The 15,771-nt window shown below is 42.9% G+C and overlaps 1 protein-coding gene across 1 annotated transcript in view; it reads left to right on the top strand.

The window, feature by feature from the left end:
• The window catches only part of KCNQ1 (potassium voltage-gated channel subfamily Q member 1), a 332,636-nt gene extending 326,510 nt beyond the window's left edge, over nt 1-6,126 (top strand). Inside the window, exon 18 of the mRNA XM_063158638.1 lies at nt 4,055-6,126. Coding sequence (XP_063014708.1) covers nt 4,055-4,258 — 204 coding nt within the window. The 3' untranslated portion in view covers nt 4,259-6,126. The remainder of the gene's footprint in view (nt 1-4,054) is intronic.
• The last annotated feature ends 9,645 nt before the right edge of the window (nt 6,127-15,771 follow it).

The raw sequence follows: 15,771 nt of genomic DNA, 5'->3' as shown, positions 1-15,771 counted from the left end.
ATAAATTCATTGCCTCATACTATGTTCCAGATCATACCATGAACTTTTTCTGAAAGCTTAAAATTACGAAGTGTTTCAAGTTGATACAGTGTGAATATTTGCGGAATTTTAATAGATAAAAAATAATAGACAATTTTAATTGGAAATTATTTTGCTTTTTCAGCAAGAACAGTCTCTGTCTTGTTCAGTAGCACCTCCTGGAATGCCTTTGATCCCTTCGCAAATATTATTACCTTTGTAAATGATGTCACTAAGGCTGTGAGAATTGGGATTGCTCAGCCTGGAAAAGAAAGGCTTTGGAGTGACCTACTTCTGGCCTTCCACAGCACCTGAAGGGAGCCTACAGGAGAGACAGAGAGAGGTTATTATAACTGCATGTTTTAACTTTTCCTCTTGATGTGACATTTAAGATCTGTGTGCTAACCTTTCAGCCTTCATGAGGAACTATTTGGTTTTGGGTTGTTTTTTTCCTCAGTGCACTGCATGGATGGTATTTCATTCATTTCTGAGATAGATTCAAAATTGTTTAAATCTTCTCTCCATCTGTGCTCAATCTATGATCCTTGGGTTTTTACTTTTTTTTTTAACTTAGAGGATGGAAAGATTTTGTATTCATACAATATTTCAGTCAGACTTAGGAATAACTGTGGTGTGTAATTTCTGAAGTTTCAAACACTGCTTCCTCTTCCCAACAACTGTGAAATACAAAGGAAATTATTTTGCATATAAAGAATCTAATCATCCAGACATCATGCTTCTAATGAAACATAAATCAGCTACAAAGAGCTTACTTAGTTTTTCCTAAAGGAAACAAATCAGTCTGAGTTATTTTTCTATGTAATTAACAATGTTTGCTGTTTTAAGGAGAGAGATCAGAGTTGTTCAAAGCGGTTAAGATTAGAGCAACATCAGCAGTTTTTCTGTTTGCTTTACTTTTATTCCTTCTGGCATCAGAGCTAATTTCTAATCAAGTAAATGTGTTTGAAAGTATGATTCAGGGGGGATGATACATTTCTCCATGCTAACTGCCTAAAGCTGGCTTAATAAAAAGGATATTGCACACAATGACATTTTTCTAGTGGGTATAATTATCTCTGCAGCAAGCAAGTGAATGATGTATTTCAGGATGTGTGTTTGGATGATGACAGGCAGATTGGGCACGTTAATAAGCCAGGCTGTTCACCAGCAAGCCTCTTTTTCTGGTACATCAGAGGCCTGTGATGACAGTAGAAGCTGCCTTCTGGTGGCTCTTACTTCTCCTTTTAAAATATCTCATATTTTAAGCAGATACTCCTTTGGCAGAATTAAAAATGGGGGCCCACTGCTGCCTTGTTTGCCTATGTCATCTTTTCTGATAGAGGCCTGAGAAGCAGAAGATCCATGTACGGAAATCCAGACTCTTGTAACATCCAAAGAACATATTACTGTTTGGGATTGATGATTCAGTCCAAGGTTGGTACAGAGCCCACTGAAGCCAATGGGAGTCTGTGCTTGCCAAAATCTACCACTGAGTCCAGCATGTCTTGGAGCAAGCCTTTCAGGGGCACTGAACCCCCTGGGAAATGGAAAGCAAAACTGATTAAACAACTAAACACCAACAGCTTTCTGGACCTCCCTCCACAAAATCTTTGTGGCTTTAGAGCCCTACCCCAAAGAGCAGGAACATGGACGACAAAGGTCTTTACTTTTAATCTCATCTGGCTCAGCTCAATAGCAATTAGCTCCTGCCTCTGCTTCTGTGGGCCTCCTGCACTCCACAGCTGCAGCAGCCAGGCCTTGTTGCCTAGAAGAAATTAGACAATTATCTCTGGGAATTTATTTCCCAGCAAGAATATTCACTTCTCACTTCTCCCCAGTACTTCATCACCAAGATGCACAGCTGTTGAAGGACTATCCAGATCTCAGTCCAGCCTACTGTCATGTTCAATAGTTCATCACTGCAAGAGTTTCATGAATGCACATTTTCCAGATATATCTCCAGCCTGTGTTCCCTCTGGTAATCCCTGCCTGGAATCACAAATTAAGACACATATGCATATAAAAATCCCCCAGTTCATTTAGAATGGTTAGCAAAAGGACATATCTTGTAGAAGGAAAAGTTGTCTTTTGCATTCTGAAGATAGCTGTTTGTGTGGAGGCTTTCACTGCAGTCCTTCCAGAAGAGTTGTCTCAGAAAACAAACAATACCTGGGTAGTGGGGGATGCAGGAATGAGGTGTTTTTGTAGGTTTCACTACCACTGATTTGTGCTGTGACACTTGGAGCATCACAAGTTTGCCATCTGTAATGGGCACCATTTGGGCAAAATGTGTCTTTTTTTTTAAGGGAGGGAATAAACAGTGATGAAATGAGAACCTGATGATATGCTCAGTTTTCCATCTGTGTTTCCTTCTAGAAATCTTGAACTTATCTGTTCTTCAGCTTCCTCATTTCATAGAATCTCATCTTTCAACAGTCATTTCCATCCAGAATTACTAGTGTTTCATGTACCATCTAGGGTGCTTTGCCTAATGTTTTCAAAACCAGCTGCAAAGTATAAATCTCTGGCACCTCATATTTTTAAATCACTGTATCTGCTTCCCTACCAGTTGTACAAAGTGTTTGAAAAAACCCAGCATTTTCTCTATGGTGGAAAAACATTTTAGTCTCTGCTGAAATCCTCCAGGTTTGTTGATGTTCTGCTCAGCCTTACTGTCTTTTACTATCCTGTGTGATATTTGGATGACAGCCAGGCACATATAAATTGCTCCCACTCATGCTCTCTCTGGCAGTTTTATGTGCCTTCCACTACTTTCTAGCAGATATTTTAGGCAACAATTTATTCCTATCACAGTTTTTTTTTTTTTCTGTTTGCTTTCTTTTCCCTTTCTAAAAAGTACTACGTCTCTTTGCCTAGAATTTACTCAGTGTTTTGGGATCCCTGTGGATCAATGGGTCAGAGACTGCAATGACAAAATCAAGGCTTTCTTATTATGCTTGAAGAAGCAATTAGGAGGCATAAGGCAGAGTCTTACTGCCTAATTTTTATGCTTTTACCACACCAAGGGTCAGAGAGTGGGCAGGACTTTGAAGCTAGAAGTGCCTATCTTGCCCTTGGGATATTTTGCTCAGTGAAGAGAGGAGGCTCCCAATGCCAGATAAAAGGGGTGACACTCCTAGAAACACCTAATTCTCAATTTTCCTCTGAGAACCACAAATGCATGCCAAAAAACATCCATAACCTAACCTCTCTTAGGTATCAGCTTTTTAATTATATTTTCTCCTAAACATTAGAAGAAATGCCAGAAAAAATGAGGTGGGGGGAGAAGAGAAATTAAATAATTTAAGGAGCCTCTGTCTAAAGAAGAAAATGAGCATTATAGATACAGGCTGAACCTGGAGTCCTGCAGTCAAGAAATTAATTTTCAGCCATCTTAGAATTCTTGGTTTCTGGCTTGCTGGGGATCATGTCATTTCAGATGGCAGTCCTAGGGAATGCTGTATCACTGGGTTTTGAGAGCATAAAACTGACTCACGTTCCACTCCCAGCTGCAATTCACTCATGGCAGCAAAAACACCGATGGGCATTTTGTGGCCTGAGTTGTTAATTGAACCCAAATGTAGCAAAGAGCATCACTCATAAGAGTTGATTAGATCACTGCAAGTCAAGCAGCTATTTACTAGAGCATATTGGTATTATGAGGGCAGAGTAGCATGCTACAAGTCTATCATTTAACAAAAAAATATATATGGACACAATACTAACCAGGAAAAGCCCACAGAACTTCAGTTCTGGGACTTAGTTCTCTATCACAGCAGATCTCTTTAAAATCCCATTTGTCATGTGTTCAGCCAGATATAAAATAAGTGTCAAAGCATACACCAGAGGTGAGTATTAGCAAACTTGTCCCCATCCAACCCTGACCTATTGTGTTAAATTTCTAATGATCTCTGTGAATCTGTGGTATCTTCACAGAGGTTGCTGTGATCCTAATTAATATTACACATATCCTACCCTGTTTGTTGCAATTTTCTTGCACGCTGCTCCTGAAGAACTCTGCCCTTTGCCTTTGTAGGTGACACAAATGGACCAGAAGCTGAACCTCATCACGGACATGCTGCATCATCTGGTCTCCCGTCAGCAGGGGGATCAGGGCAACAACAGATCATCTCAGAGAGGCAACAGCAGCGTCAGTTCCGAGCTTTTCCTCCCCAACAACACCCTGCCCACCTACGAGCAGCTGACAGTACCGGCAGGGAACGAGGATGACATCTCCTGATGTGGTGCAAGCCTGGGTTGGGTTGTTCCTACTTTTCTCCTCTGAACAGGACTGAGTGTTGAGAGCCAGGGGGAAATTAAGTTCATCAGCCAACCAAGAAATCGTGTAACTGCTGTATCCACACCACTAGTCTCAAACATGCTGAAGTTACCCACAGTAGCCAAAGGATTGCCAGGCTGTCTTCCACCAGGCAAAACTTCTGGAAGCTCCACGTTGATTTTGCTCCTGAACAAATGATCACAACTTATTTCTCAAAAAGACCAAAATGATGTAAAACAGGCAAAATGGCAAGGATTTAGAGCTCCTGTAATAATAATAATAATAGTAATAATAATATTCTAATAATACTTGAACTTAGAAGGAAAAAAATGCATTCTGTTTATGAATCTGCAGATAGCAATTTATTTCTATTACTAAGGTTTTTAAAACAAACTAGGATAACTTATGTTGTTTTTATTGTATAAACATACACTAACATTCTAGACAATAACAAACCACATACTGAATTATTTTCTTTTTCTGTTTTATTTTAGTGTTACTACATAAACAGTTATCAGATAATGACCAGATTTTTAAAATCTGTTTTTCTTCAGGGAGGAACTAATCCTTAATCTGGAACAATACTATTTATAGTGGAAAGTGCTATAGATTTTCTAAGATATCAGTTTTTCATGGGGAGACAATAAAGTATTATATAGCAAAAAAATTCTGCTTTCTAGAAAATTGTTGCCAAAGAATTTATATGTAAATAGAAAACACAGTGGTCTGAATGTACTTGTCCTGAGCATTTTAAAATGAAGGCATTCTACTTCTTAAATCAACTGGTTTTCAGCTTACAGATGCCAAGAATAATACAAGAGGCTGAAGTGGCTGGACTTCACTGGTCAAGTGTTTGAGCTGGCCACTCACAGAACATCCATAATCCCTGCAGGAATCAAGGCTTCAGTTCAGGAAAACATCTCTAATCCACACAGCACATATGGCAATTTTAATGTTTTCTTGAATAACGCCTTGAGAAACTCAACCCCCTTCAAGAGTGGGTTGGTATTGGCAAGTGCCAGCTCTTTATCTAGAGATTTGAGGGCCTGAGCTGTGACCCATGGGGCTGAACCACGCTGCCCCACAGGATGACTGCAATGAAACCAACAGTGTTGGCTCAGTGGGAGCTCTCACACACACAAGGTGAGCAGGAGTTGGGCTTTGATTACCAAGGCTGAAATTACCGAGCCCTTACAGAGACTCAGCACCTGAATTGTGTCAGTCTTTAAAGCTGACAGCCTCAGGAAAACAGCCTGGTGGTAGTGGTACCTCAGACTGCTGGGGAAATGAGATGCAGACAAATTTATCAGCTCTTGCACTTTGAGCATCCTGCACATCCAGTGCACCCTGTCCCCCTCACTGCACAGCCTGTGCCCCACAGTGCTCTCCCTCTCCTGGGGGATGCCCTAAAGCCTCACACCTTGGCACAGCAGTTTATTTACCAGTCTTTTGACCAATACTACCAATCTGAAATATTGATGCATAATAAATTAGATCACAGGGAGCCTCCTCATAGGGAACTCTCACATTCTGGGCTTTCTTTCCAACATTTCATCTCTTTGACTTGGACTGCAGTGAAAGTCCTATATTAAATATCCTGTATTTAACTTTCCAGATTCTGTTACAGTTATCCAGCCTCTCTGTTGTACAGTAGGTAAATGTTAAGGGTGTAGAAATTTACAGGCATAAAGAAGAATTGTATCAGGGCATTATGTTTTCATGGAAATCAAAATTATTCTCATGATTTTGAACATTTTTAAATGAGATTCACTATGTAATTTCAGGTTATCAATCAGCCTGTTAATTTCCTAATAAAATACAGGACAAGAGCGCCGTGTCTTTTGGTTATTCTAAAATCCAGACACTTGATATACACAAGAAAGCAGATGGCTTTTCTTCTCCTTTCTCTCTTAGCCCACTGTTCAGTGGCTTATTTGCAATGCATGACTGTAAGGCTTCTGCTGATTCTTCACTAGAGAAATAAAAGAAAATCTGGACTTTATCAGCTGGGATGACTGGAGAGAAAGGTGTCTCCCATAGCCCTGGCTGAAAGCAGACAGGTCTGTGCCTTTCCAGGGGCATTGTTTCAAACAGAAAATGCTTCCATTCCTGCCTGTTTGTTCCCAAGACCATACCTCCATTGTCTGACACCTAATCTTGGTGATAGCAGCATGGCACTGCAAACACTTAATGCAAAACATGATGTCCCTTTCTTGTCAGTTGTCTATAACCATCTGAAGGTCTCCATTGGAACCAGATTCATTGGAATCAGCAGATTTTACAGGTTTTTGAGGCTGGTGGCCAGTTGTGAGGTCTGTGATTCCTCACCTGAGTCCAGCTGATCCTTTCAGAAAGTACAAAGCTCTGAGATCTACTTCTTCAAAATTTACAATCCACCTAAGGAAAAGAAGACAATCCCTTTTCCCTGTTGAAAAGGGATGTTATAAAATGAACCATCCAAATTTACCATACAGCTGCCTGGAGCCAGCCATCCACAAGGGCTCACCAGAGACAGATCTGACATCTCTGCTTGGAGGACTGCCTGGAGTTATCTGCCCTGCTGGGGCTTCCTATCTCAATGGCTTCTCCTGGAAGCAGGTGCCCCAGCATCTTCCTTGCACAGAGAACAGCAGCAGTGGGAAGATGAGTTGAGCAGCCCAACACTGGAGCAGCCTGAAGTAGCCAGCATGCAGTGAGTATGTGTTTCTGCTAAAACCTTTCCTACTGGTGTCTCCTGTTTGGCCAAACTGTCCAGAGTGGAGGTTTTTAAAGTGGGTAGGAAATGTTTGTAAGTATCTTGAAAGGGAGCAAAAGAAACTCTAAGGTAGGCCAAACCTTGACTTTATAACAATCTGCCCCATTTTTGTGAGCTGTGTTAATGAATAAAATGCGTCTGAAGCTGCAAAAGAGGCATCTTTCTTGGAGCAGCTCAAGAACAGTTTTCATTTCCAGACTGGTGTAAGTTAAGCCTAGACCCTGATCCCTGATGAAAAAATAAAGTTAAAAAATAGTCATCTAAAAAATGTTATCTGGCTTAGCTTTCCCAGCCTACCAGGGGGAAGCCAGATGGATGCCAGATCTGGATGGTAGGAAGCCAAGGAATAGGGGAGGAGGCAAAACACGGGGCTGCCCAGCTGACAGTGGTGATGAATGCCTACCCTGCCTCAGCCTGCAGCAGAGGCAGATGAAGTGCAAGTTTGCAAAAAGAAGATCCATGGGAGGTGGAGAGGATTTGTGCAGGGGAGGAGTTTCAGTCGGTGAGCAAAATCTGGGCTCCTGGTGAGGGGACTGTATTGGGATTCAAAAGACAGAAGCACTGCCTGGCATCAGCATTAATCTGCAGTGTGACCTCAGGGCGAGTCATTTCACCTGCCTGGCCACATCTGCTGCCCCCTCTACTGCACTCAGCCCACTTGTTTGTTTAGACCACAAATTCCTCGGGAAGGGAGGGCCCCTTTCTGTGTGTTTGTTCAGTGCCTACACACAGGGACCTGCCCTCTGGGGACTGGAGGTACCACTCTCAGATAAATAATTGCCCACCCTGGGGTCCTGCTATAGGCAAACCCTTAATTATTCCGAGTCCAAGGAGCTCCAGTTAGAAGTGCCTGCTGCCAAACCAACAGTTGGGTTTAGGTTCCCTTCCTCATAGTATCTTACAAAAGGAGATCAGGAGCCTGGCCACCACTCATTTTCACTCTTCTGCTTTAAAGCAGGTTCATTTCAAATAACACAATGGGCCACTGCTATGCTCAAATACTAGCTAAGGCAGAAATTTTTGGATGTCAGTGGATTGAACAGGCATTTTACTACAGCAAATTAAGGTTTGTTGTTGCTAGCAGATACCTCTGGGCTGATTTAGCACCCGTCAGTTCTGAGGAAGTTGGAAATATTCCAGGCTGGTGAGCTTTAAAGGTCTGGGCAAAAAACAAGCTGCTTTTTTGAAAAATGAAAAAGTAAAACACGGGAAGATCTTCTTTTCAGGGAGTTTAAATGAGAAAAGGTTAAAAAAGTTTTAAGCTGATCTTCATGTACCCTGCTGAGATAGGTTTTACTGCTGGGATGGTGGTTTGGGAAGAGGAAAAGCATTGAGAAGAAAAGGAAAAAGATTGAAGGTGCAATGCAGCTCCCATGAAAATGTTCTTGTGCACTTGATTTATGTTGGCTTGGAGTTGGGTGTTGCCTGCAAGGCTCAGTCCATGCAGGTCAGTGTAAGCCTTTGGAAGTTGAAAATGTACACTAAAGATGCCTTTCCATGTCTTTCAGTAGAAGCTGGGCTCAGCTCTGTAGGCAGCATTCCTTTCTTCATGGTCACAGAGCCACATAACCATGTGAATTCACAAGTTTCTGCTTCCTATTCCTGTTTTCAAGTTACTGGTTTCTAATATTCCTGCATGCCACTTGTGTTTTCAAGCCAAAATGATTAGAGGTATTTCCTTCCACTTCAGTGGTGTGAGTCCTACTGCACACACCCAACACAGAGCAGCCTGTAAAATGCTCTCCAATTTCAATTAAAGTAGCTTCTGGAATGTTTTGCATCTTGGGTCCCCTGAGCAGCAGCAGCAGCTGTGAGGAAGGCAGCAGGTGGTTGTGCCAGTACAATGTGGAGGTGACACTTAGCTACATCCCAGGATGCAGCTGTGGAATTGCCACAAAGTGTTGAGTTCAGGTTGAAACTAGCAAGAATTTCTGTGAACACTGGATTTTTTTGGTCTTATCTGTGGTCTGACTTTGATGTCTAAGAAATGTGAATTTCAGCTGAAGCTTTTCTTTTGTGGTTGCAGGTTTGTTTTCTGTATTGTTCCCCTGATGCCCAGCAAGATGTGCTTTCCTGTTCAGCCTTTCGTCGGTGATGATGTTGACAACACCAGGACCCTCTGTCTTCAGTGCCTATTTTCACAAAACTTATGAGAATTTAATTTTTTTCTAGACCTCTGTCCTTCTGTCAAGTTGAATTGAACAAGACCAACAGGTTCAAAAGTTATTAGGGTGAGGCAAAACAAACACAGCATGAGTGCATTAACCGTGTTTTCATAGGAACTGGGCTGAAAGTCCCCTCTCTCCCTGCCCAAACACAGAGGTCTGGAAGAAATGTAACCTTCACTTTGGAGTAGAAGACACTTTTACCTCCTGAGGTGAGGAGGAGACACGCAGGAGATGTGTTCTAGGGTTTTGTTTGCTCCTGCAAGGCTTGATGCACCTTGCCTTTGGATCAGCTGGAAAGATGCTGGATCAGATCGAAAGATGCTGGAAAATAGCTTTTTCCTCACATTGCTTCCAATGACAGTGGCTTAAAACATCAAAATGCTTGGTGCTGCAGCAAAGAACACGCAAGTGCTGGACAGGCACATTATGAACCTTGCCCATGTGTGTTACTGTAACACAGCACGGTGTCCGAAGAGAGATTGTCTGCATCCATGCTGGCAGGGGAGCCCTGCTGGGGAAGGGCTGGCCCGAAGGAGTGGCATTGTCCAAGTTCACATCGCTCCCGCATGAGCTGGCAACTGCTGCCTCTGGGAGAGACTTCCCAGGGATCTGACATGAGGCATTGTGCTCTCTGCCTGTGCATTTGCACCTAAGAAGAGCTGAGCTATAAAGCCTGTCTTGAAACCATCTTGGAGCTACGTTTGCTTCAGAGCTAGCGTTGCTCTGGCAGGCTGCCCAGGGATTTAGGCTCGGTTAATCCAAGCTTGGCTCTCCATGGCAGACACCCATGGAACAAAGGGAATAAAGCTTCCACGACCCCGTCGAGTTGCTGGTCAGTCTCTCAGCCAGGTGCAGAAAGTAGGCTAGGCAACCCTCAGTGAACTGTCTTGGATCAGAGAGGGCCAAATTCCCAGCAGGGGTGTGCAGACAAATCCATAGAGATTTTCTTGCCATAATTTCCCAAGTCTGGGAGCCTCACACACCGAGCCCCCAGTGCCTGTGCCTTTCAACAATCTTTAAAGCCAGCTGTGCTGAAATTCATCACTGATGCTTTCTGTGCAAGCAATCTTACAGAGAAATAAAAAACAAGAAGGCAAGGAGGAAAATAAATTCAGTTTTCACTTCTGCTATATGTTACGTCCTCAGGATTATATTGATTATTGATTTTTAAACATCAGTATGTTAGAGTTGATACAGGTAGTACCAATGCTGTAAGACTGATAATCATGTGTGAAGGATTAGGGTTACAAACAGTTTGTGAGACATTATCATCTGTTGTTTAAGCATTGCCTAATAATTTGGCAGTCCTAATGGTCATGTAATTGGATTTTTAACTGGGCTGTCTATACATGGAACCTAAATGTAAATGTGATTCAGGTTCTACTCCTTTTACATCTTTGGCTGTTATCCTTCTTGTAAATTTACTTTGATTACATCCCTTTTCCTAATTACATCCCTTTTCCTAGTTCCTTCTGTTCATTGAAACACTGTCTGCAGATTTGATTGGCAGAGGGATTCACGCACATCAGATCACTTTTGGGAACAATCAGGTAAGAGTTACCCCCGTGAGGACTGGTCACAACTGCACCAGGGAGTCTTCTGCAAGCCACAATGTCTTTTTAATCACAATTTGTCTTGTAAAGCTTGAATGACAGAATATCCTGCTGAATCCCTCCTCTACCTGTGCTGCAGGAGCTGCAGACCCACAGCCACCACCACGTGTGCTCACTTGCAGCCATTATGGAGCAGATTTGAAATAGTGCCTTTGCTTAAACGGTTGCAAATGTTTCCCTGTTATTTCAGTTGGCAATCAAGCCAGCACTTTATTTTCCATTTATTTTCTCTCCTGTGCTGAGAAGTGGGAGAATGCTCTGCAGCTGCAAGACAGAAGCCAGAAGCAGGGGAGCAGATAGGTGCACCAAAAGACAGGTCTTGTCATTAAGCAAAATCTACTGCCCCAAGCACACACATTTCAGTCCCTGTTTCTTGCAGCCTGAGCATCACTTTTACTGCCCTGACTTCATCTTCTTGCACCTAAGTGCTTTCATGCACCTTTGAGGTACCCTGAAGTTTCCTGAATCTTAATTTCCATCTGGTTCTCCCTCTTCCACAACTTGAGTCAGGTCTCAGTCCAAAGCCAGCAGGAGGCAGGAAGGCTTTTGGCTGGCTCTGGTGGTGCTGGGGCTGAGCCCCGGGATGTGTGCTGGTGCCTGCCCCTCTCAGGCACGTTAGTCACTGCTCCTTGGCACGGCACAGCCCGTGATTAGCATTTCCTTCCTGCGCCAGTCCTTCATGCCGCCGCTCCAGCCCTGACTTTTTGTTTTCCTCCTTCCCCCCTTCCCAGCCAAAGGGGAGAACAATTCCTGGAAAAGAAAAATGCTCTTTCCCCCGCATTGCCGAAACCTTTGCAGGGAGCTCTGGGGAGGAGAGAGTAGACTTTGGAGAACATATGGCTAAAAGCATTTGGGGGTTTTCAGATGGTAAATGACCGATGAGGTCTCAAAGGGGTTTTATTTATAAATGATAGACTCCTGAGAGAGAAATAATTGCTGCTCTCCCAGGCGTAAAAAAGCAATTCACCTGACATAAAACCCAGGGATAAAATTAGCTAAATGAAAGCAAGATATGGCAACTGTATTAAGCCGCTTTTTTTTTACTCTCTCCCTTCCCTGCTGAATGGTGAATCATTTTAATTTTGTTTTCCCCTCCTTTCTTGGAAGGAGAAAAAAACAACAAAAAAAAAGCCAATGCCAAAGCAGTGCCTTGGGTCTGAAAGAACAGATGGTGCCCTGGGCGGCCCTCGGGAGCGCTCGGCGGCGTGCATTCCTCCACTCCAGCACTCAGATAACTGAGTTATACAGCACACGACCATCTGGTGTATGACACATCTTGTGTCCCCCGGACAATGCCCCAGCAAACCTCTTCAGGGGAGAGGTTAGTTTCTAGGGTAACAGCAGCATGTGCAGCTCCAGGCCTTATTGAGATTCAGGGCTCCTCACTTGTCCCTATTCTTCTCCTCCCTATTGTTGTCACTTGAGCTTTTGCTGCTTGGTTACACCGAGACTGACAATATCCATCAGTATTTTGTCCCCGGCCCAGAAACCATTGTCTCCAAATTTTGTTTCATTATTTATGTTTTCAATATCCAATGGTTGACTGAAGCATCTGCTGTAGAGTGATAAGGCAAGTGCCTATTGAGGAGAGCTGTGCTGCTGCCTGACAACGATGGTTTGAATTATTTAGGTTGTGGTTGGACAAGCATTTGCAAAAGGCAGGGTATCCATGAAGCACTGAGGTGACTTTATTTATTTCTCTGTTTCAGGTTTTTTTAGATGCTCACATCTTTTAATCCAGACCCCAAAAAAGCTTAAAGCCTCTGTAAAGAAAGTAGCTCTGTCTATCGACTGGAGGTCTCTGGATGTTTCTTTGTGGGAAACTGTTTGGGATTGAAAAAAAAAAATGAGGGGTTTACCTTCCTTTTCATTTTCTGTGGGATTTGTTTCGAAGTGACTTTGGAGTGTAGCATTCATTTTCTCCACTTATTTAAAGAGCCAGGGTCTGCCTTGTAACCATGACCAAGCAGTATGCACAGTACTCTAAAATTCCATTTCAGCAAGCTAAACTTAATCAGAAAAAAGAAGTAGTAGGTGTTTTCTCCACCAATAAAAGACATGTGCCCCACTGAATCATTTACTCTGTTACAGAACAATTATACCAGCAACGTTACCTTCCTCAGGTATCGGTAATAGTCACAGACAGCCAAAATCCCCCCAAGTTAGAGTGAAATTGAGTGAAAATATCTGTCCAAAGATGTAAAACATCAAGTATGAGTTCTAAGCATTAAAAACCCACAACTAAGAAGTACAATTGATGCCTAAGCAAAATTCACTTAACTGCAGGCCTCAGTCAAGGTATGAGTAGCTTAAAAAAATTGCATTGTATGTCAGGGGCTCAGGTCAAGTATTGGAGAACCAGCAATAACTGTTAAGAGAGGTTCTGTAAACATGTATGAAATAATAATAACTATATATATATATTTTGTGATAAATTTGCCATAACATCAAGTCTGATACATTATTTTCACACATTTATAAATGGAGGTTTTACTTTCAAAGTAACATTTGTAAAATATGGATATATGACCTTAAAGGCAATTTTTAAATCATTTGCCTAAAATGTTTCAGAGCTACTATGAGGAAAAGAGTAAAAGAATGTTAGGGTTTTCCCCTCATGAAACAACATCTTTTTTGTAGACTGGTGGCAGGAAATAACAGTGAGATGCAACCCTGAGCCTGGTTTTAAATATTCTAATGAAATTCAGTTTTGAATTGCAGCACGTTCTGCCCCTGACCTGCTCGTGAGGTGTGCCATGGTGAGTGCATTTGCTTCATCACATGCTTGAGTTGGCACCTGATCATAAAACACAGAGCACATGAGGGTGCCTGTGCAAGAGGAGGAGGAGGAGCTGATCCTGGGCAAGCCTGGCTTAGCCGTGTTTTGCTTGGCAGATTTCAGCAGTGAGGAGGAAGGGACAGAGTTCCTATTTTCCTGTTTAAGTGTTGAAAGTTGTCAGCAATTTGCTCCGTCTGAGCCTCTGCATTACCTCTGTAGGTACAAAGCCTTCAACTTGGGCAACCAAGCAGGGCCAGCTGGGGAGGTGCAGGAGAAGCACCTGGGCTTCAGGTGTTTGTGAGTGCTCAGGGAAGGTCCAAACACCAGGTCTGTCACGTGGACTGCAAATGGGGCTCAGCTGTGCAGCCTTTCTCCACTCCTCAGAGCCCTCCTACCTCCATTGCCCCAGCTTCAGGGATGGGGTCTGCAGCCCTGGGGTGCCTCAGCATCCCTCCAGCTCCAGAGCTTGAGAAGAGCTGGAAGGGAACCAGAGCAGGCTGTCCCCTCTGCTCAAGGTGCTCTGCTCTCCATGCAGCACCAGGTGAGGAGTTTCCTAAAGAATTGTGGAAGCTGCACCCAGTGTTGAGCCTTCATCTGGAACACTGTGTAACAGTCTGGTGACTTGAGCTGGATGAGTTTTTCCTGAACGTGGCATGGAGCAGAAGAAGGGTAACAAGGGTGGTCAGAGGAATTAAGGGCTGTGTTAGGAGTTCCTCTATCTAACCCAGTGAAACAAAAGGCTACGGTTGGTTTCCTTAAACATACAGGAAGGAGAATGGCTGCTTCACCCAAAGGGCAGTGTTGGCATGAGAACAAATATGTAAATTGTCAACAAATAGATTTTTGAAGGTTTCTAAACATCACAGAGGGGGATTTCTGCAACAGCACTCTGGTGAAAATATGAGGAACTAAACCTCCAAGCTTTAAGGTGCCACTTGATCAATTTGTAAAAGAGGTGTGATTGCCTGCAAAGTAAGGGAACTGGTCCTTGTGACTCAAGACATCTCTCCCTTTCCAGTTTTTCATCAGTTTTAAAGCCAGAAGAGCCCATTAGATCATCTGGCCTGAATTTCTGTGTGATTCAGGCCATAGATCTCACCTTTTCTGAGCCCAGCAATTTGTCTTAGGTATTATCATCACCAGAGAAAGAAACATTATACGTATTTCTATATTTAAATAGATATAATTTTTGATCACTACTTAAAGAAAAGTGAAGGCACACAGAGGCACAAATGATACATGCAGTATGGAAGCAGATGAGAGAACTCACTTCACTTCTAGAAGAAATTCTTGCCTGCAGACTTCAGCTTAGAAAGGTTTGGTCCAAAGGAGCTGGTTTTATCTCCCTTGGGGAAAAGAGAAGCTGCCATTTTCTTGCCTCTGATCAACCCAGAGTGAGAAAGGTGAGCCAGGCAGGTACTGCACTTTGCAATATCCCTGCCTTTACTGCCTTGTCACTTCAGGGGAGCGAATTAGGAGCAAACTGGGGCTGAAAAGAAAGCCCAAGGGGTCTCCATCTGTGAAAGCAAAGGCTGCTTACAGGAAAAATCTCAGCTCAACCAGGAGGGAACCTTCATCTTTCCCATTTTATACAGTGAAAGGACAGGCCACAGAGAATAAATCTTTGCTCAGTTACATGAAGAAGTGAGCATTTTTCTAGGATTGTAGTAAGATGTCTGTGTAGAGTTTGAGGGCCACACTTGACCATGCTGCTCTGCCTTTGTCCAAACCTCTGAGAGCCAACCAGTTTTTCATATAATCTGTTTCATTGACAGCATAGCAAATGGCCTCTTAGCAAAAAGGCTTCTCTTTGGAAAGGATCACTGAAGAGTCAGAAAAGCAAATTAAATTAAGAAGCATAAAGCAGAGTGCCATGGGCAGAGGGCAGAAGAATGTTGTGCTGTTTGCATGTGATCTAAGAAGTCAGAGGTACTCAGTTTTTCCAGGAATATCTGAATACTTTCATACTTTAAAAAAGAAAAAAATCATGGCACAGACTGTTTAGACGAAAAAGCAAAACAAAACAAGTGGGGCCGTGAGACATGATGCAATTTGCATCTAAATACCTTTTAGAGATAAGAACGTGTTCAGAGGAAAACACAGTATTGCCAGCTCACGGGACTTACTTTCTGCTATCTTTGTGGGAACCAAATGAATTG

Source organism: Melospiza melodia, chromosome 6 (genome assembly GCF_035770615.1).
Source record: "Melospiza melodia melodia isolate bMelMel2 chromosome 6, bMelMel2.pri, whole genome shotgun sequence".
NCBI classification, from domain to species: domain Eukaryota; kingdom Metazoa; phylum Chordata; class Aves; order Passeriformes; family Passerellidae; genus Melospiza; species Melospiza melodia.
The sequence above is the reverse complement of the archived record's forward strand: the minus strand, read 5'-3'. Positions and strand labels throughout refer to the sequence as shown.